General features: G+C 37.8%; 1 protein-coding gene across 1 annotated transcript in view; it reads left to right on the top strand.

Moving 5' to 3' along the window:
- MACROD2 (mono-ADP ribosylhydrolase 2) overlaps window positions 1-26,730 on the top strand; it is a 1,812,973-nt gene that overhangs the window by 1,259,321 nt on the left and 526,922 nt on the right. The window contains 1 exon segment of the mRNA XM_076010917.1: window positions 1,793-1,823. Coding sequence (XP_075867032.1) covers window positions 1,793-1,823 — 31 coding nt within the window.

Here is a 26,730-nt window from a genome sequence, read left to right as displayed (position 1 = left end):
GTAGACCATTTCTCAATGCTAAGCACTTACCGCTAGTAACAAATTGCTTACAATGAGCTTACAGTTGATTTTCCTACTAAGAGTAAGACCTGTTGGTGTTGGTAGTCTTGGTGAATGCTTACAGAGAGACTACAATATTTTCAGAATTTGCTTTATACTATCCCTTCATATATAAATATTGTCATGTATAAATTCATATAAACAGTCCTATCATTAATTCCCACAGCACATTTCTATATGTGGGCATTATCATCTTCATTTTACAACTGAAAGTCTGTGTCATTAGATGATTGAATCATTCGAGAACATTCTTCAGATCTTATTGGCACTTCAACAGCCCTGGGAACCAAAGCATTAACTCATTAATTTAATTTAAAAAATAGCATCTACCGTGTTCCAGATACTGTCCTACTTTCTCATTGTAAACAGTGGCATTTACTAGTAAAGATTTCCCACCGGAGCAGAAAAAAAGCATCTATCATTTTACAGACATACGTAGTTGAGTTTAACAGAGTCAATTATTACTTTCTCAAAAACAAAATCACATATATTTTGACCTTTTTAATGGGACATCGTGTGCAGGGAATAGACATATAGTCTATAATCATGTTAAGGGAAATATTAATAAAATACAGTACACACTGAACCCAAAGATGTAAGGAAAAAGGACTTAGATATCGCCTCGATACTGACCTCAATAGTAATGTCCGTTATTATGGTCAGCAGCAGCTGCAGGTTTTAGATTCTAGCACAATATCAGTCTCTTTAAAAAAATGCTGTCATTAATTCCCATAGTGCATTTCTACGTGGAGGAAGTTATCATCTTCATTTTACAATGGAAAAATACAGACCAGAAATATGAGAACGAACTTGATTGAATGTACACAGAAATACATTGGCAGAGGATGTTGCCACACCCACAGCATTTTCTACAGTTAGAAAGCCTAATTTAGAGTAACACATACATTTGCATTTGTTCATTTTTTACCAATCAAATTCTTTAAACATTGCTCAGTAAAATATGACATAAGCAGAAGTGTGCCAGTAAATGTTTAAGGACTGACTCTCAAAAAAGCTTATGTATTGTATATGTCTATTTTAAATTTTGCTGACATAAAGAATGTGTATATAATGTACATATAAGAATAAAATATATACATCTTTATTATAAATTTAAATAGCTAATTAATTCTCATAGAATGCTTTTGTTGAATTTTACCTAAATTTTATATCTATACCCAGGCTGTGGTTTCAATTGTCCCATGACCTGGGGCATGCATGATGATGGATGTTTCCAGATTCAAGCCACCAATGCAGCATCATGTAACATGGGGCGGGGCAAATGCTCAGGAGACACTATTAGATAGTAATCCACCATACGCATGCAAGAGTTGTAAATAATCTCAAAAGCATAAGTAGTATTAATAGTAAAAAATATGGCAAAGTAATTAGAAAGTGATGAGTTCTGACTATTGGTTATCTTTGCTTTGATATAATTTATTTCACTGTAGGCTTATGTAATTTAATTTCTTAATAATAACTGTTTAATAATTGGCTGATATGATTCCTGCAAACTTAGCAGTTGATTCTTACAAGTTGGAATAATTACTGGTATAGAACAGTTTTCAGTAATCAAATGTCCCCATTTCCAGAGTGTCTCCTACTCCAGTGCATAGCTCTGAGTACATAAGTACAGGGCATCCCATTATCAAGCAAAATAGATGTCAAGATAGATGATGGCAGGCAAAGTTGTTCTTTAAAATTTATTGTTATTTTTGTGGTTTATTCACAGGCATTTCCCTGCATCTCAACAGGCATTTATGGTAAGTGATCTAGCTTTCCATGATATTTATGTTTCTTTATTTTGTTGTTAAATGCAGGGATTAAGTGGAAAAATAAGAGGTTTTCTGATTAATATATTTTGCTGTGATTTAAAGAGACTCAAAATACAGGTCTTCCCATTAAGGAATTTCAAGAGGCTATTCATATTCCTTTGTGTTCTTGAATTTTGTTGTATTGGATATCACGTGAAATGATTTGATACACGGTGGCTTGATGTCAGTTGTTTTGGTTATAGTAGGATTGACTATTAATATTGTTTTCTTTAATAAAGTCAAGTTATCTCTCTCAGAAAAAGCACAGTGTATATAACATTATCAGTAGCTTAGCATTGTCATTAAATGTCATTATTTGTTGCAACTTACAAAGTAATAGAAATATTTAAATGCATACAAAGACATATCTGTGTCTTCTTTTTTTAAAAATCCAAAGAAGGTGACTGCTAATTAAAACAGAGAATTTCAATAAACTGCAAATATTTTTTCTTGATTTTGATGGATTGTTTTAAGTAGTGAGTGTTTCCCTTATAGATGGAAGCAAAATGTTTTTTAATCACTTGTTTTCACTAGCCTAAACCTCTAATAATCTTCCACCTATAAGAACATTTCTCATAATATTTTTCAGCAACTAATGAGTCTCTTTGAAAGTATTAACGTAAAGTGGAATGTATTTGTAATTTTAGGGTTTTATTTTTTTTTTAGTTCTTATTTTTATTTTTTATTCTTTAATATATTTTATAGTATATTTTAAATTATACATGATTTTTTTGTTTTTCAAATTATAATGTATTTTTTCACCTTTATGGCTAAAAGATATATATATTTTTTTTAATTTCAAAATTTCTATGCGTATACAAACACTGAGTTTACATCTATTGCATTTGTACCACCTGAGTCAGAGCTACAAGCATGCCCATCCCAGACCATGTACACTGCACCCATTAGGTATGAATGTAACTTACCGGCCCCCACCTGCCCAACCCGCAATGAATGTTACTTCCATATGTGCACATAAATGTTGATTAATTAGTACCAATTTGATGTGGTGCTTGTTTTTCCATTCTTGTGATACTTCACTTAGTAGAATGGGCTCTAGCTCCGTCCAAGGAAATACAAGAGGTGCTAGATCACCATTGTTTTTTTGTGGCTGAATAATACTCCATAGTATACATATGCCACATTTTATTAATCCATTCATGTATTGATGGGCACTTGGATTGTTTCCACATCTTTGCAATTGTGAATTGTGCTACTATAAACATTCAGGTACAATTGTCTTTATTATAGAATGTCTTTTTTTCCTTCAAGTACTTGCCTGGTTTATCTTCCTATCTCTCCGCATCCATACCAACATTTGTTGTTTTGAGACTTTTTGATAAAAAGCTATTCTCGCTGAAGATAAGTGATATGTCATTGTGGTTTTGATTTGCATTTTCCTGATGGTTAGAGATGTTGAGCATTTTTTCATATGTTTGTTGGCTATTAGTCTATCTTATTTTGAAATTCTGTCCATGTCCTTTGCCCAATTTTCAATGGAGTTTTTTGATTTTTTCTTACTGATTTTCCTGAGGTCTATATAAATTCTAGTTATTAGCCCTTTGTCAGATGTATAGCATGCAAATATTTTCTTCCATTCTGTAGGTTGTCTGTTTGCTCTAATGATAGTTTCTTTGGCTATGCAGAAGCTTTTTAATTTGATCAGGTTCCATTTATTTATTTTTATTGATGCTTTGATTGCTTTTGGAGTCTTCCTCAAACATTTTAGGGTTTCCTGATTCAAGTAAACTAGATTACTTTTTTTCTGAATTTAAACTTCTCATGTGGAGGCTCTCAGCTGGAAAATAAAATATATAAATAAAAAAAATGTTTAAATGCATTACTACAAGGGAGGGGTACCTAGATTGATATCAAAGGTAGGAGATTTATTTTTCCTTAATCTGGTATTTCTTTTGAAGGTCTTGGTCAGAATAAAATGGAAAATGTAGGCCTGAATCAAACTAAGTGGAGAAGGATTTGGTAACACTATTTAAAAATGTATGGCCCTCCCTCTTCCACTCCAGATTCCGCTACAGTGTATCTCTGTAGAAACAGAGTGGACACTGGGCTGGAGGTGGCTAACCTAGACCATCTGCACAATTATCCCCACCATGGCCATTCTTTCTGCCTCACAAATGCCCAGCTAGAAATTAAATATTTGCTTAAGGAAGCATTATGTACAAAGTTTTGCCTGGTAAAGATCCCAACTCTTTATTTTGCTTTATCTAGAGTCAAACTAGACTCCATTGCAGAAATGGTTTTTACTTTGAGCATGTCCTTTCATCCCATCTTGATTTTCCTTGACAAACAAACAGAAACCCAACAGCTTAAATGATACTGTGCACATCATTTTCTATGTTTATTACCTTGTCAGATGGTTGGTGTCTATTTTGTTTCTGAGAATCTAATGGTAATGTGCAAAGAACTTCAAAAGGGCAGTTGATCTAATATGATATACTAAAAAAAGAGAGTGGTGGCAGAGAAAACCAGAAAAGTAAAGGAAGATAAGAAAGAACCATAAAATTGGACGTCCCAGAGTGGATAGTAAGAACTAACTCAAATCTGAAGTGAATCATGGTCAATTTCAATCCCATGAGGGCAAGGGTTTCACCCTAAGGAGAGTAGTATGGCTCAAACTATAACAGCTAGTTCAGGACTCTATTGTGGCAAATGAGAGGCAAACATTGAAAACTGTCAGGTAGAGCATTAATAGAGTGAGTCACAGTAAGGTGGCATGGAGGGCTGTCACCATGCTAGCTTAGTCATTTTCACAATGCTAGGTCAAAGAATGTATTTCTTAAGTCCCGGCTACTTTTCTCTTTCCCCTCTATATTTGGGCAAATTTAAAAGTGAGGCTGATACCTACAAGGTCATGTCCCACGTTGCCTTTGGTTAGCCCGAATGGATGCTGAGACCGACGTTGGCTTTTAGCTCCATAACATCTTAAGTAACTTTTCGATTACTCTAAGCCTCTGTAGTTTATGAACCATTCTGCATTATGCAACCCGGAAATTATTTCACTTGTCCCTTGTGAAGTTAAAGCTTTCTTTTGAGTCCTTGGTTCCTTCCCAGGACTCATACATTATCCTGCAGAGTTGTTTACTTGCAGTTATTTAGAGCCCTGCTCCTCCTCCTCCATTAACCAAATAAGTTTTACTTTTATCATTATTTATCAGGATTTGAGATAATACTTTAAAGAAAGTGGTCTACAAGTAAAAAGAAAAATTTTAAAAAGCAAGCAAACACAACACCCGATGGTTTTGTAAATCATGCTTTAGTGGATTTAGAGCAATTTTTCAGAGTAGTCTCCTGGTTCCACTCCTTGCCCTTCCTATTCCTTATTCCAAATGTTGGTAGACTAATTTCTCTGAAATACCACTTGGTGCATGTTTCCCATCTGCTCGGGAGCCTTTGATCATGTTCCATTACTTGCAGGTTAAGGTTCATTCTTCCTAGCCTGAACAATGGATACTTTATATACATTTCTAAACTAGTGCTTTCAAAATTTGTGAGAGTGAGGACAAAAAAAAAAATCTGCCCTCAAGGATGTGAATTTCTGTGCTGAGAAATTTACATACACCTTTGACTTTGCATCTTTCAAGGGAGAATTTAGTTTGCAGCATTTCTCAAAGTTATTTGCCCATGAAAGTGATTATTTTCTCAATCTTTCTCTGGACTAGTGTTTTCTTCAGAATGTAGTTTGAGAAACTTTTTGGCACCACGCATCACGAGCATATCTTCTGTGACCTACACATGATCTGATGACTCTCAGAACATGTCATATGTATAAAAAGGTCCAATCCTGGGTCTCTTCCTCTCTTACATCCTTGCACACATACCAAATTCACACACACCATCACCACCACCACTCTCTACCCCACGCCCCAAATAAAACACACCGTGCATATTTAAACAGGTTGAAACTTAATCTCCAAGAAGTCTTCCCTGAGTATGCCAACCCGGTGGTCGTTATATCTTGTGAAATCCTTCAGCATTTGCACCTGGACATATTTATCAACTGCTTTCTCATATTACTCCATAGATTTTTGCTTATATATTCTGTGCTCTCAGCCAGTTTGGAACTGAAAGACCAGGGATTCACTTGTGTGCATTCCTTGTACTCCCAGTGCCTAGCACTGTGTCTATAGGACAAGCTAGCAAATATTTGCTGTTATGGCAATGATAGTAATTGTAACCCAAATTGTTGCCTAATTAAAGATATACAAAACAGAATTGTTAATTGGCAAAATAACAGAGACAGCTATTCAGTTGATAATTTTTAATGAGCAAACATCTCTATTCTAGGGAAAACAAATGTGTTTCTTAAAAGCACCCTCAAAGCTGGAATTGGTATTTGTGGGCATGGCAGTGTCCACACTGACAAAGGTAAAATGGAAACTTGAGAAATTATTTAGTTAGAGAGCCAAGCTGAACAGAGCACTTTACTTCAATTAAGTGAAAACCAATTTGGGGTTTATGATGGTCCCTGGGACAGTGGTTAATCAGGAACATACTGGTCTGCTGGCCAGCCATGAGAGGCCCTATTCTGACATCTCCCAGCATGCCCTAGACCCACCTTCCCAGCAGCTGTAATTTCTCAGACACCTGTCTGCTTTGGCTTTACCTTCACATTTAAATTTTCTGGCCCACAAATCTATAGTAACCCTAGTTCCACTAGAACAAAATTTTGAGGATGGTGGAACTATCTTTTGTAGGGATTTGATCATTTCTTCACCAAGATGATCTCCCCCCAGGGTCATTTCAAGCATGAGCATTCCCATTTTCTGGGGACTCAGACGTTACCACCACATTCAAAGTGTGCCTGCAGCATCTGACCCACCACCTGTACTTTGGGGATATGCAGAGTCACAGCAGAAGCTGAATCTTCTCGTAGCCTTTCTTCCACTGCTCAGCCTTGTGGAGACAAATGCACCAATGCAGCAACACCAGCTGAACCTTTTTGCAAGACACAGCCTGAAGAATATCCACCAACTGATTCGACCTGATTTAAGGAGGAGACGTGATGGGACCAGGTCCTGCCTCCTTTGAAGTTCTCTCCTGGAAGAGGAACCAGACTTTTCCACTCTGACTTTCAGCAAACACTATTGCTGCTCCAGCATAATGTTTCCAGGATGCTTCCACAGGGCACCAGACCTCCTGCTCACACTCAGGATGAAAAGCCCCGTTTGGTAAAATACCAAAGGCAGGCCTGTGTTACTTTTGGAAAAATAGATCCAGATGAGGCTTCCAGGGTTTCTAAACCCCCAGATTCCTGTTAAAAATTTGAATTGGCCTCTAAACCAGTCTCAAGGGGACAGATCTGAACTTCCCTGATGGACATTTCAGACCTCATGCGTGCTTTCTGCCCTTTGAGCCTGATTTGGACACTCTGGTGCTAATAAGTTTCACAAAAGAGGCTAGACATGATACATGGAAATGGAATTTTTACTGAGAAGCGAATGGCAAAAATAATTTTAGTCCATTTTATGAGAGTCAATATAGTTAACAGAAATGAAGTCCAGGTGGAAAAGTGTATTCCTTGAGTACTTGAAAATTTGGAAAATATTCTCTCTGGAGAAAAAGAAAAAACTTGAAGTTTGCTTTCCAGGTATTATACAAAGTAGCATATTTAGAGAGGAAGGAATTTCAGACACTGAGTTATTGGCTGGGAATCCGAGGAAAAATTTAAGTGCAGCATAACTTAGCTGAAGCAGCTCCGCTATTTATTTATACATATTTCTGTTATCAATGTAGAAATTCTTGTGTCTGTCAAATCACCTGGCTTCCCTCTGCTCCCCACCAAATGCTGGCAGGCCACAACTTTCTAATTGAATCCCTCATTTGCATTCAAGTTTGCTCTTCTGCTTCTAGCTGGTAAAAAGGATACCAACGTGATGTTTTGTTAACCTTATATCTACTTGGCAAATATTTTTATCAGTACATCTGTCTAAATTCACAGACATGACTTGGAAAGAAATCAGGATGTTCTCCAATGGCAATGCCAAGGGCATGCCCTCCATCAGCATTAAACGCTGACAGATTTGAGAAGGTGTGACAACCATCGCTGTGCAATTCTGGGCTTGCTGGAAGAGTTATCTCATGTAATGCGTTGAGAACAAGAGCAAAATTGACAAAAATATGCACCCCTTCCTTTCATCCCCCTAACAGCCCTCTTCCTTCCTTTTGCTTTGTTCTCTTCTCTTTGATATTTCCATTTGCTTTGAAAGCTTCCTTTCACATGGTCTAATGATGACTCTTTTCTCCCTCATAAAAATCTCTTCTTTCCTATCCTAAATTTTTTGTCTTTTGTCAAATTATCCCCACTATGAGAAACATTATTATTCTTGGCAAAGTGAAGTAACATTAGAATTAGTGTAACTTACATCTCTTGTAAAAATGCAGTGTTGGGGCCAAGCCCATCTCAATTATATCACATTTGAATACAGTTTTATGAGCTGACCTCTGTGAGGCAGTGGAGAGAGAACTGACACAGAATTCTGATGGCTAAATTGTTTCTAACTCTCTGAGTGGTTGCCATTTGAATAGGCAGTTTTAGCCAATATATGCGTGTACATACACATTTATGTATATATCCCACAAAACATGGTACAAACTCTTCTTTGTTCTCTATAAGGTACCCAGGTCTTTAATATTAAAAAGACACCACACTAAGAAACGCAAGTACTAACTTCACTCTTGAAAATAGTTTCAAGTGTCCAACAATAATATATGCTAGTGCAACACACATAAAAATGGCAGCGGAACACATGGGTGGGGTCCCCCCAGGAGATCTGCCAAACGAAATCCTGGAAACTTAGCTTTTTGGTACTGCCGATGCAGTGAGAAATCAGTTGTCAGTCTCTCCAGTTCTGTTCAACCTGAAAAATCTGGGGACTTAATTAAAAGATTGAGTGTTTCAAAAAATAATAAAGATCACAACTTTATTACTATTCGTGAGGTCTGCATGTGTACTTCTTTGCAACTATATCAAGTTAAAAATTGACTAAGGACTGAAAGGCATCAATGAATTCCAACTCACACCTTCCTCAGATGTGCTACATATTATTATGCTATACTTTTTAAAAAAAACCTCAACTTTCCTTATAGAAGAAGCATTAAAACATTAAGCCTTTTAAGGAAATAGAAAAACTATGTCAGTAAATTATAGAGTCTATGCATTTAGTAGTAACTCTAGTGATATCTTTCAGGCACCTTGAAAAATAAAAGCACTATTAAGAAGCTTTCCCTAAAGAACTGTTTGGGAATTTAAGGATTGACAACAGTTTGTTTGATCACTGAAATAATTTCTATGTCTCTGTTCATTTTTCTCATCCAGTCTTGAATGACACATCTTTTTCTTGATCCTTGTACTGCTTGTATCTAAATGATGAGCTTAAATAAACATAGCTCTCTTGAAAAAGGACTTCAAAAATACTTTTGATGGTTCTTAGAGAAGTCAAGTCTATTTAACTCTCAAGGACAATGCTTTCCATGTCAAATCCTTTTTAGTCAATGATTTTATTTTTTAAATGTATCTTGAAATGCATTTGAAGGAGACTATATTAACTGAGGTAAAGTTAAGCTGCTGTAACAAAAAAGACTCAAAAATAGGGTGTCTTAGTGCATACAGATGTTTGTTTCACTCTTTGCTAATAGCTCCAAAGTAAACATTTTGCTTGTGGGAGGATTTGTTCCAATCTATCAATCAAGGAGCCAGAAAACTACTATGATGTCAAGTAGTCACTCTGCCTCCCTCAAAGCATTGTTCTCTTATACTTACCTGCCCTGGTTCTGGTAAAATAAATCTGTATGATGGACATCCACTATCTTAGGGTCACTGGACCCAAAGTAGTACTCATCACTTCCACTCAGCTTCCATTGGAGAGAGAGAAATTAATCTCATGACCAATCTAACTGCAAAGAATGTTAGAAAATGTAGTCTAATTTGGAGTCTACACATCTGACTACAAAGAAAGGAGAGGACCTAGCATTTTGATGGACTTCTAGATTTCACCACTAAAGAGGAAAAGCAAAGCAAATTAAATCACACAGATGACTCATAGATAATTTGTTTCAGGAACAGTGCCACCTACCCAGAATGGGTACATATTTTGCAAGAATATTTGGCGATTTTGGTAATATGTACTTAATTAAAATGTCTTTATAATTCAGAACCCTTACAAATTTTAAAGTGTGGAATTTTTAAGCCATCAGGACAATGACCTATTATTAATTGTCAGCCAGTATATTTAGACATTCACATCTCTCACCTCAATTGTGTTTTACATCTTTGGTACCATACTCCCTGTGATTGTTTTAGGCATATCAGTAGAAACTGAAATCAATACAGTGAGAATGAATAAACAATTGCATCATTTATTACGTTCTAATTCTGGCCCATTTCCATAGAAATCCTTGGAGGGATCAATTGCAATTTGTTTCTGCAACACCCTAAGTCCCTGAGGCTACATTCTTCTATAACATACCAGGGGGCCTGAGCATATATGGATCAACATCCTGTGTACCTAGGAACTCTAGAGGAAATGTGAGTTTAGGGCAGAGTCTGATCATAGCAGAGTAGAAATATTACAGAAAGAGAGAGAGAGAGAGAGAGAAATTGAGAGAGAGAGAGGGAGAGAGAGAGAGAGAGAATCATAATATGAACATGAATCTAAATCCCCTGGACAGTCAGTCTCTTCAGAATCTTTAAAACTGAAGATAATAGTTTATACCCATCTCCCATTCCAGCCATGGTCAACAGGGAGTTTCCTACAAATGACTGCAAATTGAACTGAAATTAACAAAATCAACATGAAATTGCCTCACTGCTGTACTTTGTTGACCTGAGTTCCTTTTTTAAATGTTCTAAATGAATATAGTTTTACCTAAATGTTCCTAGGTCTTCTTCCTAAGCAGCTGTATTTTTGATAAAATGCACTTTCCCTTTACTTAAGATTTCCATTCTGGTAATTGGGACTTAGCTTATGAAACTGGGCTCTAAGCTCTGTCATTGTCATATCTCAGCACCTATCCCAGAGCTAGATGCAGAATATGTCTTAATAAATATTTATTTAACAACTAAAAAATAAATAGGTAGCTCTGCAATGGTAAGGGAAGCTATTAGCCTATTGTTCTGTCCGCTCTAGAGACAAGACTCTAGATTCAATAGTCACTAAGTCTCTCATACCCTGGTTTCTGTGTTTTACTTACTATAAGAAATGATTTCATTTAGATTTTAAAAGAATAACAGAAGAGTCAGTTAATAATAACAGAGCTCAATCTTTTATATATAGTTAATTTTAAAGCAGTTTTATTAAAATATAATTCAAATAACATACAATTTTTCATGCTTTTAGTATATTCATGAAACTGTGCCACCATCATCATAATCTAATTTCACAAAATGCCCATCATCTCCCCAAAGAAACTCCATGTTAGTTGTCACTTCTTATCCCCTGTCCCCCAGCCTTAGGCAACTCCTAATCTACTCTTGGATTCTTTGGATTTGCCTATTTTGGATATTTCATATAAATGGAATCATAAGATATTTTCAAAGTACATCCATGTTGTATCATGCATCAGTAATTTATTCCTTTTTATTAGTATTTCATTGTATCAATATACCACACTTTGTTCATTCATCAGTTGATGGATATGGGCTATTTCTACTTTTTAGCTATTATGAATAATGTTTATATACAGTTATTGAAACATAATTATACATCTAAATATACAAATTTAAATATAAAACAGTAGTGTTCTGTAGTTAATTTTTAATTTTCCTGAAACGATTGCTGTTTCCATTCTTTGGTCACCCAGTCCTCTCCAAAAGCCACCTTTGCCTGTTGGCCTATGCGGTGATATAGGTTTCTTGAAACATGATCTGTGTCACCCCGTGTGATCAGTATGTACATATCACTGCATCAGAGTTCCCTTAGATTACCAAAGAACATTGGGGAAAGAGTGCATGTATCAAAGTGGCTGTAAGCATGGGTCTCAGGGTCCTACAAACCTAGGTTCAAATTCTGTCCCTTATTAGCTGTGTGGTTTCCAGCAAATTGCTTAATCTCTCTAGGCCTCAGTAACCTCAATTGTCAAATGGGGATACTAATGCCTGTAACATGGGGTTGTTGTATTAACACTTATCATAATTTCAGATATATAAAGATAAGCACTTCTCAATTATTGCTCATGGTTTTAATAGTAATATTATTTATGGTATTATTGCTGTCATTGTTACTCTTCCACTAGAACCTGAGTTCCTTCAGGGAGAGGCTTTGAGTATTTTATTCACTGCTATCACCTAGATTTAGAACAGCATCTATGCTGTTGGACAAATAAATTTACTATTTGAAGGAGGCTTTACTCATGCTCTGAATGGCACCAGTGGTCCCTTTTAATGAGAGCGACCTCACTTTTTTCTGCCTTGCTATTGCTGCTTCTTTGAAAGCCAGGTGCCTTGTCTTGGCCACTTCTGACTTCTGTGGCAAAGCCTGTGAGTTCAGCCGTCTAAAAATGAAGCCTCTTTTTTAACATCATTATATTTTGCTTTCTACATAGTTAGCCATAACCACTGTAGCCAATTGTTTAAAAAACAAGGTCAACTCACTTAAGTACTTCCAAGCTCTCTCAAGTTTATTTAAGCCCTAAGATGAAAAGGAAACATTTCATTTGGTCGGTAAATAAATAAAAGTTTTCAGTAATCGAGACAAAGTAATTGTAGTTATCTATGGTCTCAAAAGTGAAGTTTCACATCATAAAACAGTAGATTCTTATGGATAAAACCAAATCTTGTTTCCGTACAGTAGATATTTAAATACTTCCTTCCTAGGAAAGCTTGGGGCATAACAGTTACCCTGTCACTTAGCTTAAAGAGGGAAAAAGCCCAATGCTTGCTCTTTGTTTCCCAAACATCCAGAAACTTTACACGTCTTTTCATTTCTAAGATCGTAGGCTCTTGGAGTCAGAAGCCATTATGGATATTATAATTGCCCTAGATCCTTATTTTCGTGGCTGGGAAAAATGAGACCCAGAGTTGTTGAGTGACTTTACCAGCAAAACCCAGCAAGTTCATGTGAGAACTGAGATCAGTGCCCCTGTCCGGCCAACAGAGCAGAGTAACAAGAGCAGAGGTTTAGGTATTAGACAAACAGGAGATTACAGTTCAGCATGGTCCGCTGACTAATTTCTTCTTTGAACTTAGTTCCAAGATCCTTATAAGTTAGAGGAGAACAATATTAATACATACCTTAGAAGAAAAGAAAGTAGTTGAACTTAGAATCTTCCAGAACTAAGTAGAGTCCCAAAGTTTTACACCAATAAAGGTCATGATGCCCATACTTTTTCTAGGTCCCCATTCCCACCTCTGCATCTTCTACCAAAACTTCTTCCAGCCAAATCCTGTTTATATGGACTGCCCACCCCAGGCCATCGGGTTCAATATTGGTGACTTATGAAGACTGAGTTAATATGGAAAATACTTGCACATCCATTTTTCTTTGCATCATATCATTGCTTCTTTCACTTTATCATCAAAGCTCCTTTAAAGTTGATGTGTCTGGATCCTCAGTGCATAACCTACACAAGGGAGGATTTTTGTTGTTGTTGAAATTGAACATTATGTTCTAAAGCACATTATGTTCTAATGTGCTTTAGAACATTATGTTCTATATATATACATATATATGTATATATACATATATATGTATATATATATATATGCTTTAGAACATAATGTTCTAAAGCATATATGTATGAACATATATATGTTCATATATATATATACATATACATATATATATGCATTACAATCATCTTAAAATAAAATTCTTTACATTACTTACCAGTTAAGTCATTTCACAGCCTTACTCCAATAAATCTTCTTGTACGATTGACCCTCAGGAAGGTGCTCATCCTGTGGTTTATGGTTCCTCTGGCACACTGCCAACACCCCAGTTTGAAAAGCCAGGCATTCAACCAACCTTGCAAATGCCAGACCTTGCATATAATTACAGGAACCTGTGAAATTGATCACTAGCAGCTCAGGGGCTCCGAGCTTCCGCAAATTCTGAATCCCTTAGCAAGCCGGAAGGATCTGCTGGCAATGCCATAGTAGGAAAAGGTTAACATCCTAAATTATTGCCTCTCAATTTTTTTTTCAAGTTTGCAATATTTTATCGTCTCGTCCATAGTGAAAAAGAAAGGGAAATGCACAGAGTTGCTGTTTTCCCAGGTTGTTTATAGAAGGAAATGAAAACTGATCAGCTTTTTCCATCCTTCATAAAACAATGAAAATATGCCTCATTGCCAGGATAAAACAGTGGTATGCATCAGGGGATCCAGGAAATATAAAAATACTTGACTTGAAATGCTTTTCTTAGGTATTCTTGCACATATTATAGGTAGTACTGGGACCTGAGAGTGATGTGTGTGTGTTTGCGTGTCTGTGGTGTATAGGAAGTATCCTAATCTAGTTCTTGTCCCAACACTCCTCTCCCCAAACCGCCTGTCCAGACATGGGGAGAAGTAAGAGATAGAAAATGTGGTGAGCATGGGAAGGCAGTGGAGGAAAAGAGCAACAAGAAAAGCCAGGAATGCTAAGAAACTGAAGCAAGTGGGCTGCAAGCTCACAGCAGGGCAGCCATTCCCAGGCAGGTGGAGATGGGCTAGCAGATGAGCTGGGACCTGTAGACTGATCTTTGCTTTCCTGTTGTTTCCACTCAGTGTTTTTGCCCCCTCTTTACACTACCAACTCCTTCCACTTCCCACCGTCTATCTCACATGAGGCAGTGCCCATCTCAGGTGGGGCCACAGCAGCAGAGATGCCCAAAACAGCTAGGTATGGGGCTTTCCCTGGCTAAGCTCTCCTCCAGGACGGCTGTGACTGTCCTGGCCTCTTCTCCAGCCCCTTTCTCACTTCTTATCATAGGCCCATCACAACCTCCACTCAGCTTTCTTTCAAGGAGTGAAGTCCAATACCTGATGGAACTGCCATGCTGATAAACTGACCTTGACCTCTTCTGTTCCAGTATATTGTCTTGTCTCCAGCAATAGCCATCCTTAGTAACCCCCAGGAAATGGTATGGTTGCTTAAGAAATTAGAAAAAAGGGTTAAAATCAATGAAGATCTTTTGTGTTCTGCAGTGGGGTAAAGTAGGAAAGAAACCTGGTGGAGAAGAGACTAATGATAAGAGATAGTGTCCCTTTCTTTTATATTATTAGAAGAAAACAAAAAAGGTGAATCGAGACTGATCCACATCCATGTAAAGTCCAAGTATTTATCCTAATAAGATGCCATGACATTCTTCCTAAAGTTCCCAACCCTAAACCTGGATGACTCCCCCCGCCCCCCCCCCGTTTCTTAGGAATATGGTGGTAGGCTATGGAACTCACCATTAGTAATGCAGAGTTATAGAATTTCTATTCCTGCTGCTTGGAAAGGTAGAAGTCAGATGAGTTCCCTAGTCATGGAGATGTGTTTCTAGAAGCTCAATCCAAAACTCTGAGCACATTTTCTTAGGATAAAGACAAAGCTATCAGTATGGTCTTGGAGCCCTAGCATGGTCTCATCTTGTGACTGACTGACTGCCTTTAAGTCTTTCCCATGAGGCTTTTGTACTGCTATTTGCACCCTCAGCCTGGAGAACACTTACTGCCCAGTCCACAGCTGGGTGACCACCACAAGCATGGCTTCTGGATGGACGCTTTCCCCCGCCTTCCGGAGCAGATTGAACTTTCCCATTACCAGCTCTCATGGTGAAACATGGCTTTCCTTCACTGCCCTCATTACAGCCAACACTTTATGTGTTGGAGGTGATTACTTTATCAATGTTAGTATCTGGTTTGCTCACCCCTTCATCCCCTGATCCCAGCACAGTGTTTGACAAATGGTAGAGAGTCTGTAAATTCTTATTAAAGGAATGCATGCATTTTCCCGTAAAGAAAAAGCTCTATGCTCTATCTTCATCATAAATTAAATCACTTTTGGGCTTGTCCTGATAACAAAATTATAATGTATAGTATTATCTTATGAGAATATGAATTATAAGTTTCAAATAATCAAATGGGAACAAATAGTTTGGAACATGGACAACATGTAAGCTAGAGTTCTTATATTTCATTCTAGGGATTTATTTCTTTTGTCTTCTTTTTTTATAGTGTATGCAACTGAGTCAGTACTTTGCTGCTTTTCTTTTTATTTTTCTTTCTGTTTTTTTTTTTTACCATAAAGAGACAGGATTTTGATGTTTGCATTGATTCTTCTTACAGTCATTCTAGGATAATATTTCTGCAAACGATCATCTTTCCTCTTAAGTTATCATCTCTAAGACTCTTAAATAACTCAGAGCAGATAGTCAAAGTGCTTAATGACCAGTCAGATCATTCGTTCTTTAGGATTTGTCTATGAAAAATCAATTGTTAGATGTGCTCATTATTTTTTTTCATCCCCACTCCCAAACATGGCAATTCCCCAGTGTCTAGAGAGACTCTGAGTTACCAAGGTATTGGGACCATGTGGCATCCCTGTCCCTTCCCTGTTTGGTCTGGTGCCATTACAAGGAACATGCTGAATAAATATCCGTGGCACTGAAATGAATGACACATACCCCTTCTTGGCCTTGGCTAATAATCAACCATAGGGTTCATGATCACCACCCAGCCTTAACAAGACTCCTAGTAAAAAAGCATATTACTACAACATCTGAATACTTATGTAGCACTAATATTTCCAAGCATAATAATAAATTGAGGAGCATTTTTTTAAAAGGGAGTGCTTTTAATCATGAAAGTAAAATATGCATATGGTAAAAAATATTAAAGCAGTATAAAAGGTCATTAAAATTGTAAAAAGTCTCTTCCCAGCTAAAACTGCCAGGATCACTCTTAAGAGGCAGCCATTGTGGAGTTTCTCATTCATTTTCCAAAAAAATAAATATTCACTTCATATATAAGCCTATAATATAACTAAATTTTCAGTTTTCTTTTGTTTGGTTTGCAACTTAGGATGGCCTTCCTATTTCAAGATTATTTTAAAAAATTCATCCAGCATTATCTCTAGTGACCTAGTAACATTTTAAACACACACAAATACATATGTTATTTGCATTCATGTATATATACATATATCACACATGTATATACACATATCTATACATATACATACATACACATTGTATACTGTCTGTAGTATGCTTATTTATACATGTGTGTAAACATGTATATACATATATTTACATACATATAATAAAGCCTTTATATGCCTAAGTTACTGAATGGAAATTGTATATATTACACTGTAAAAAGTATGAATACATGCTTGTACCCATGTATTTTGGTTTGAAGAAAAACATGAATTACTTAAAAAAGATTTTGGAAATATATATAACCTTAAACAAGCATCTAATTACTGTCCATTTCTTTCCCAAATGACACTTTTTAAAATTGATTTAAACTCAATAATTGTAAGGTAATACTTTTCCATTATTATCTATTATTTATAGGGATATGTTAGATATTATATGTTTTGTATGTTAATATGTGTACACGTATTATATGTAATAGAAAATGCACCACTTACTATGTGTGTGCTGTTGTGTATACGTGTGAGAAAATGTGGTGTGTGTGTTTCTGTATCTCAATCAGCTTTAATATAGACTCTAGGCAGATTTTAGGATGTTAAAATTTTCTTTGCTATCCTTCTCTTTGGACTATGTTTATTTTTCATCTATTCTTTATAAGATAATAACAGTGAATTTTTTTCCCCTGACTAAAACAAAACCTGTTTCACCCACTCTCACCTCTACAAATGAACAAATCATATCATATGAAAATAAATTAATGTGGAACCCTGAGACAGCTGTAGCTCAGGTGTTTCTGAGGTGCAGTGAGCTCTTTTAGAATTATACTTACCCATGTCAGTTTGTCAACGATTTTCTACAAGTGCAAAATGGTATCGCGTCCATCTCACAGCTGAAAGCAAATCTGGTTATGAGACATACAGGGCTTGACAGCTAAAGACAGCTGAAGATAGTTCCTCATTTACGAATCAATTCCTTTGGGACGTTGTTAAAATTTTAAGAGGTCGTATCTTCTATGAGGGAATAACTAACACAGTCATTTTGCAGTGGCTATCAATGTGAAATTGTATATTGTCTTTTGGGAGTTGGAGGGAAAAGAGATGGCATGCCCACATGCATTTTCCATTTGCCCAAGATTAGCATGTTCTGAATATCTCAGCGGGAGTCAGGGGTGTGCTTCCCTTTGGGCTCTTTCTGTGTGAAGGATGGAAGGAGCTGTTTCACACCTTTCATTTGTACTGTTAAGACTTAAATCAGAAGTACAAAGCATTTTAAACTGATGGAATAAAAAGCAAACCTCAGAGAGGCTTTCCCTCCTATGGAGCTTGCCAAGAAGGCCAAGGCACGCATCAGCAAATCTCCTGAAGGGTGGTAAATAAAAAATTAAGTCACCTTCAACCCCTTGTTCATCTTTAAAATGCACTTGAGAATGGGTTCCTTTCCTTGGAGGCTAAACCCCCTGTGCTCTGGGGCTGTCAGACCTGCAGAAAGGCCCTCGTTTGCCAAGCAGTCTGAGAGACGACTAGCTGTAATTGGCAATCCATTTCTCCATTTCCATTGTACAGCCGTCCCTGACAAATTAATCACAATCAAATGTTGGCTGCAGCAAGGGGCACCCTACACGGCAGGGAAGAAAAATGAGGCCTCATGCTGGTCTGACAGCCGAATCTTTCAACTTACCCCATTAGACTGAACAAGGGGACACTGCGGTTTGCCTGTCACTCCCACCACCCGTAGACAAACTGCTCGTCCTGCATCGCAGGGCTGGGCTGATCCAATAAGGCCTTCCCTGGGGCCAGCTGGGTGTCTGATCAATCAATGCTGCGGAGAAAGGGGAAGGGGCTCATCCAGATGAGAAAGAGGTGCCAGGCAGTGACACAGTGGCATGTAAGACTGGTGGAACAACACGGCCTGACAAAACCCTGAAGAGTGATGAATCTGGCCATGTGGAAGTTGGTTTAGGTCTGTTGTGGCTGTAATTGACGATATCTATCTGTCCACGTGCTTACTGCTTATCCGCTGTCTCTTGCCCATCAGCAGGGTGGTGAGATATCGAGCCCTTTCCCCTTACTTACTAGAGTTCACTTACTGAACAACATTCTCTGCTCAGAATAACCAAGGATCTGAAAATACCTTAAAAATGTTCTTCACATGTGTGCCCGGTCTCTCTCATAAAGTTCATAAGCATTAGTTATAGAGGAGATTCTCAGGCCACCATTCTTATTTTAGGCATCGTTTTAACAAGTGTTTGTCTGTAGCAGGGATTAGGAAGTGGCAGGAGGATCCTAAAGGTTAGATGCTGACAATGAAAAGTGGCATAATAGCGAGAGATGACGTAAAATGATGGTCGTGTTTGCTTCCCTGCCTGTTAGCATTGCAGAAGAGAAAAATCATAGTTTGAAATGCTTATTCTTTTCAAAGAGCTATGTGATGAAATGCCCGGGGTGTTAGATTCTAAGTGGGAAAGTCTCTCAAATCTCCTCCATAATGTTTATTATTTAGCTGGATCACATCAAGCAAGAATAATAATGCTGCCTCTTTTCTAATCAAGTTTACCTTTGCTCCTTATAACTGTGGGCAGTGGCATTCACGGCTCTGCCATCTGGCTTTCACAAAAATCATGGCCAGGGGCTCGTGGGTAGGTGGCGGAATGTTTTCATTTCTGGAATAGCGGTCACTGTTCAGACTGTGGAATTGAATAGCATCAGTTCCTGTAAATTTTCCATGTCACCTCTCCCAGACAACTGAGTATGGTAAAATATAATTAAAACGTTGGCTTTCACAAATTTTAAAGCCATGTTTAAAACTTTTCTCATCTCTACTACTAACTCAGAAAGCCATTTTCTCCCTACATGTTTAGGACTCAAGATTCTGTCAATCAAAAGAATGGAGATGTTCTGAGGTCCAAATTATAGCAAAGTATTTCATGGAACTAAACTGAGTTCATCAGTGACTTGTCCAAAGTCACGTTAAAGCCAGACCATGAACACGGTACCCATGACCTGCTCTTTGCTCATGCTCAGAGATGCATAACTTGACATTCTCTTGATGATTAGTTAATTTTATTTTGTAGGAAAAAATAAAAGACAAAATATCTGAAATAATATACATGAAATGCTGTTTTCCTCATTTTCTCTTTCTCTCTGAGAAAGATATGTAATAATTTCCTAAACCTACTTGATATTTCAGTGGTCATTGAATCATGGGATCCTTATTTTAACCTCTGTCTTCCCCTCCCTCATCCCTCTAGCCTCCTGTTCAAATAAGATTTAACCAAAAAAAAAAAATGCAATTAATTTAGTCATTCTTAACATTCAATTATTTTGATTTATTTTAAAAATTATGATTCAGTTGAGATTAAAATGCTGTACACTGAATAAATGGAAGCACACATTTAAGTTAATAATATCAGTTATTATATCTTAGATACCTATAATTGTGCCTGACACCTTATGTACTAATTCTAATCCTCACAATAATCTTGGTAGATGAGTACCATTTTCCCCATCGTATAGACAAGGAACCTGAGACTCCGAGAGGTTATGTAACTAGCTTAGGAATGGACGGAGGTGGGACAAGAACTTAGCCTGACACTCCAGAGGTGCAGCCAAAAGCAGTCTTTACTTCTCTGGGGTAAAGGGCAGCACCCAGAGAAACAGCCTTCTTTCCTGAAAAAGGCTGTGGGTTAGGTGGTAGTATCTATATTTGTGGTCTTAATACATGTTCATCTAAGTCTACCCAGCAAGCATCTGGTCTGAAGAACTCAAATTCTCCAATCCTGGGTATATAACAGCCTTTATAATTATCTCATGCATGGTCTGAGGACTTGTAGCCCTAAGAGTGGGAGATCCACATGCAGCTGTGGCAGTTGTATTGGAGTCCAGATGTTAGACCTACAGCCATGGACTGTTCTATCGTTGACCCGTGTCTCCTGCACAATCCAAGCTTTATGCACCAGATCATCACCCTGCTTCGAAAGTGAATATTGGGTTTATGGAGAAAACTGAACAGTCAGGAAGGTGTGTCCCTAGCCAATTGCAATAGAGGCTGTGAGGTTCAGAGGAAGCAGTTGTAATAGGTTTTCAATTGACACACAGTTATAACCAAAGCCTTTGAATCATTTTTGTGTGCTTTAATTTTTGTGTGTTTGTTCAGCTGTATCTTTAATAAGAACAGAGCATTATTAAGTTAACAGTTTTTAAAGCATTCTTTGCTGTAGATTGTAAGCATCTTGCTGCAGTTTTTTTTTCCAAGTTATTGGAATCTCTTTCTCCCTGCTCTAACACTGCCTTCCCCTCTCCTGCCCACCTAGCAAATGCTGCATCCCACTCTTGCAACACATTCAGACAGACAGACACACCTGTACACACACACACACACACACACACACACACACACATGCACATTTATTATGCAACAGTTAGTTGTAGGACTGCAACATTTTTCTAGATGTTTCTAAGTTAGGAAAATCAATGTATTGATAAGAAGGTCTTCTCTCTGTTTACATCTTATTTATCTATCACACACATATATTCATCATATGTATTCTTAAGATTTCATTTTCTAATTTCATGAGAAGCAGCCCAACATTCCAGGCCAAGTTTCCAGCACTGTGAAGAAATGCTTGGAACTATGGAGATGACCTAGTTATGGAGAGGAATTGATTAATTAGCAGTGATGGTGGATACTTACTAAGCACTATCTTGTGCCTTTTGCCCGGGACTGTGTTAGATGTTTAGTGTAGATTAACCCATTTAATGCCTTAGGTGGTCTTCATGTGTGAAGCTTTGCTACTCTCAATGCTGAGGAAACTCAGAATGGTTGAGCAGTAGCTCAAGGTCACACAGAGATAGTGCCAGAATGCTGATTGGATCTAGGCATACAGACTTCCAATTGCACCCACTTAGCCAACAGCAAGAATTACAACCTAATGGTCTTTAGGGGCTTTCTTGTGCATTTTCAGAGACGGTGGACTCGGTGACAGTAGAGAAATATTTCACCAGTCACAAATGGGCCCATTTAACAGAAAAACAGTAGAACATTCAGCGTTCCTTTCCAACCAGCAATGTCAGCCATGATGTAGATAATCAGTGTGCATATTGGTTCTACTTCTCTGTCATCTGATTTAATGGAAATTCCAGTTAGTGGCAGCTTATCTAGTGATTTTGGAGACTGATTAATGAGTTGTCACTGTTTTATTGGATATAGGTAATCAGGAGCAGGAATACAAGTGTCTCCAGCATGTGAGCAACCCAGAACATTCAACAAGTAATAAATGAGACCATCAGGGCTCTTCAGACGTGTGATTTATGTACATACCCTTGGGTTACTGCACTTACTATAAAACCTACAATGCAATTCTTACCTAAAATACTGATGGTTTTTATATTTAAGAATTCTGCTTGTGAAATATCATATGGCTTTGAGCAAATAACTGTCAGACCTGTCAAAATCTTTTTATAAAGGGAAACCTATGAAATTATAGTTGTGAAATCTGATGCATATTTTGAAGAAGAATTAATTACTTAAGTTTTTACAGCAGATTCATTTTCATTGCCAGTTTTTTTCTCTATTGTAACCTCCCTGCTTAGTTTTCCTACACGGATTACAACCTTCTAGATGCTGACTGACCTCTTATTTCAGCTCAGTTTTTAAGACAGGAATTGATTGACATTTTCACCGGTTAGACTGGCCCTGTTCATAAATCTGTAAAATAAAAATGAGCTTTCTTCTTTGTGAAATCTCTTTTTTATTAGCTTAATAGAGACCTAGGCAATCCTGAGGGATAGCTCTGTTGACCTCATCAACTTCCTTGCAGCAGGATATCTACAAAAGTGGGCTTTTAACCATTCCCTTTTGGGGAGCTGCGTGTAAGTGATAATTGTGTCTGACAGTAATTGCTGGGACAACTGAAACTCTAAAGGCTAATACTGGGAGTCACAGTGCTCTTTCAGCATCCAAAACAAGAAAGGATCTCTTTTAACTACCTGATCCAACTTTCCAAACATCATCCAGGCCCCAGCTTCCTGAAGAGCCAACTCTTTCTAAAGCACGTCCTTTGTTTCAGTGCAATTTCATGCAGTTTCTCCCCCTGGGAGAACCTTCCCCCAGATGTCATCTCTTCCATGAAATCGATGTGGAGCTCTTTTCTACGGACCATCACCTCCAGGAATGAGTCCTTCTTTGTATCCCCATTACTGTTTGCTGTTTGGGGACACAAGTGTGACTGCCCTCATCAAATTCAGTCACAGTCATTTATGGTTACAGATCCCATGCTGCAACCGAATACAAACTCCTTGAAGGCAGGGATGTGGTCTTTGTGCCTCTTAGGTGAAATTAAGTGTTTATTGGTGTAAACCTAGTCTTCAGGCAAAGCTACTTATTCATATTCCCAAGTTCATCCAACTGTCATGGACCCTTGAGGCAGCTGCAGGGGAAGTTGTGATACTGGCCCCCTTTTCCCCCATGGTTTTTGGTTGTGACCTGACATTAGGATTTATTTAGTCTCCCAGCATATTCTAATGTACAGCCAGGGCTGAGTTCCTCTGCGCCAATGGAAGTGAAATTTGGTGTCTGTTCATGGGCTTTATAGTTTTATTTTCAGCTCTCACTTTTTACAGTGAGCTGTTGACCTCATCTCAATTCATTTCATCTGATCTTGGCCAGACAGGCTAGCATCTGCCAAACCGAAGCTATGAAAGGGGCATGGAATTCTCTTTCTTTCTTAAACATCTGACTTTTGAATATATCTTGGGCTAGATGTAAGAATTAACTAAAATTATTAGGATTGTCTTGTACGTACTGTGTATATTATGAAATTCTAGTGCTCAAATTAATATTTCTGTTACATTTTTATGTTATTAGAAGATTTAGAATTTGATGAGGATTTCCTGCCTTTACTATTCTGCATCTCAGATGTTTCTATTTTGAGAGGCTTAAACTGTATAGTGATAGATATGGAAGTCCATAAAACCTTTTGCTGTTCAAATTACCCATACCAAATCAACCATCACCGCCTTATCCTTTCTGATAGCTACTGTATAATCAGGCATAATCTCACAATCTTATAAATTCATTTCATATAGTTGGGTTCAGTAGATAGAGAGCGACAGAAATATCCCAGGTTGAAATATAAAGGCAACTGATTTGCCTGCTTAGAGAACAAGCAGACCCATTTACTTCTTTGAAATGCAGTTTTTATCTGAGCTTGACTCAACTTCAGTCTATGATGACTACAAGCCAGAATATGACCCCACTCTCTTCATGTAGATGTTGGAATTTGTTTCCAAACCCTCTGCCTTTGGTTTTGGAAATTTTCCATTTCATTATTCCCCCTGCCTTATGGCTGATGCTCTGAGTTATTTAGCCATTTGAAGACATGCTTTAATTGTAGCTTAAATAAGTCTCAGGGCCCTAGGAGGTGCCTAGAGTCCTGTCATGATTTAAGCCTTTGGAGTTGCTTAGACTAGGATTCACAACCTATCTCTCGCTCTAATGATTTCATCTCCATGAGCTGTGATTTCCCCTCTTCTATAAAATGGAGATAATAGAATACAACCTAGCAGGCTGTTCTCTTTGCACATTAAATGAAAAAACATGTCTAAGTGCCTAAGGCCACATGTGATTCATAGAGAACCCTTCCATAGTAAATGGTAGGTATTATTTAGTTCTATTTTCTAAACCCTCAATCTCCAGTTACATTTTTCCAATTATTTCCACCAGTAAAAGGAAATTTGGGCTATAAATTCTGAATTCTGCTATATAGGGCTTGATTTCCAACTGTTCCGAGCATTTCCAAAGACATTTTGGATAATAAAGAATCCACATGTTTTCAGATACCACTCCCTTGCAGATCAAGGATGACCACTCTACTCAGACAAATTACATAGGAACTAACTCATAAAAAGGAAATGGTCTCTGCCTTCTTCTCCATAGGAAGTTCCCTGCTGTAATGAGACCACGGCCTCATTTTTATGGTCAAACTCAGGATGACATTTGGATTCCCCAGGGAAGTAGGCTTCACTTTCATGAAGCTGCTAAAATATAACCCAAAAGTCATCATTAGTGATAAAAACATGGACTTACAGTTAAGATGTACCTTAAGTTAAGCTCCCTGTTAAACACCAATATTCTTATTGACTAAGGTAGCATTGAATCAGAGAATAGCATTAAGTTTATAAAGATTATAAGATTCTTCTGGACAGATAAAGGCAATAAACTGTTGGGGGGGGGAAGATTATGCTATTTATTCAGTAGGGGTCCACTAATTGCTGCACAAGATTGGTGATATTCATTTAGTTCTTTCAAGGTTCCTCAGATATTTCCAGAGTTTCTATCTCACTGTATACGAGGGGCTCTTCTGGGCCTGGCAGATCTGGGCCAGGTTGGAGGAGAGAGCAGCTTTGGGCAAATGCAGAGAAGTGACCCTTCACCTGCACCTGGCCTTTCATTGTCAGCCCCTCAGTGGTGCATGCTATGTGAGTAGCGGAGGGTCCTCAGGCTTTCAACAGACGTCCAAGGTCTGCTTGCCATTTTGAAGTGCAAGTGCAAGTTCCAGATGTGAGGCTGATACAGACATTCCAGGAGGTTCCTGGAACTGTCAGGGTCTACCTGATTGGAAGGATGGGGACTGAAATAGTATCAGAAGGTAACTTGTAGGTCTGTGGAAATCAGAAGAGAAATGTCTCTTGAAGGGATGATATCTCAGAGACGTTGCTGATATTTAGAGCTGGGAAACTTGACTTTTTTATTTTCCACTGATGAAAATTTGTAGAGAGAGAATAAAATCTCTCTCACCTACAATTTCTTCTTTATTACTACCTATGCATTACCACTGCTCTCTGTGCAAGTCTCTCATATTTCCTGCCCCTCCCCACTCCCCACATTAGAGTGTCGAAGTATGATGGATGCTCATTTGGAGTACGAATGTAATCGTCCAAGGTGAAGAAATTTAGAGCAGACAAAGGCAGAAGCTCTGTGTGCCTATTTAACATCTGAAACAGCTTTTTAACACCTGCCATATTGATGGCAGCCTTTTTTCCCCTCACTATCCTTTTGTAGAAGTTTCCTTGATCTTTCCAGGAAGCTAAATGCTCTCCATCCTGATCATTAACTAATAATTATCCAAGAAAATTTCAGTCCTGATTTTTTTAACTGACTAAAAGGACTGTAGCTGCCTCTCAAGTCTCTAAGAACTATGTAAGATGCAGGGCGAAGGGAATGGGGAGTGGAATATGAAGTTAGTGGGAGTCTTCAGAGTTCAAAGACTTCTTGATCTTTTTCTAGACAGCCTTTCTCTCCTGGGAGCTTATAGGGACAGTGAGGACTCAGATTTTTATTAGGATTCAAAGACTGTCCTTATGGGAGGTATATGTGTTTCAGTTTCTTAGAATTTGTCCTTCTTTGTTCAAATAAGGTATAGGATCGCACCAATTTTTCTTAGTGGAGCCGTCCTTCTCCACCCTTAGTCCAAGTGGTTCTCATGAGTTTCCATCCCAAGTCCTAAAGGTGTAGTTTGTGATCCAGGACTGGCTATTGTAACTGATCTGGCAATGGACATATGACAGAGGTCTGGCAAACAGATTGATTCTACTCTTCTAGCTACAGAGATGGCTTCAGAGATGGACACATAATCATTGGTTTCATTAGAGTGATAACTTTTGAGATGCTACTGGAAAAAAACACTATCATTTCCATTGAAATTGAACCTGGGGGAACATCAGGTTGAAGTTGCTTGTAGCCATTATGCTATCACTTGAACCCAAGAGAGATGCCAACAT

Source organism: Microcebus murinus, chromosome 16 (genome assembly GCF_040939455.1).
Source record: "Microcebus murinus isolate Inina chromosome 16, M.murinus_Inina_mat1.0, whole genome shotgun sequence".
Lineage (NCBI taxonomy): Eukaryota > Metazoa > Chordata > Mammalia > Primates > Cheirogaleidae > Microcebus > Microcebus murinus.
The sequence above is the reverse complement of the archived record's forward strand: the minus strand, read 5'-3'. Positions and strand labels throughout refer to the sequence as shown.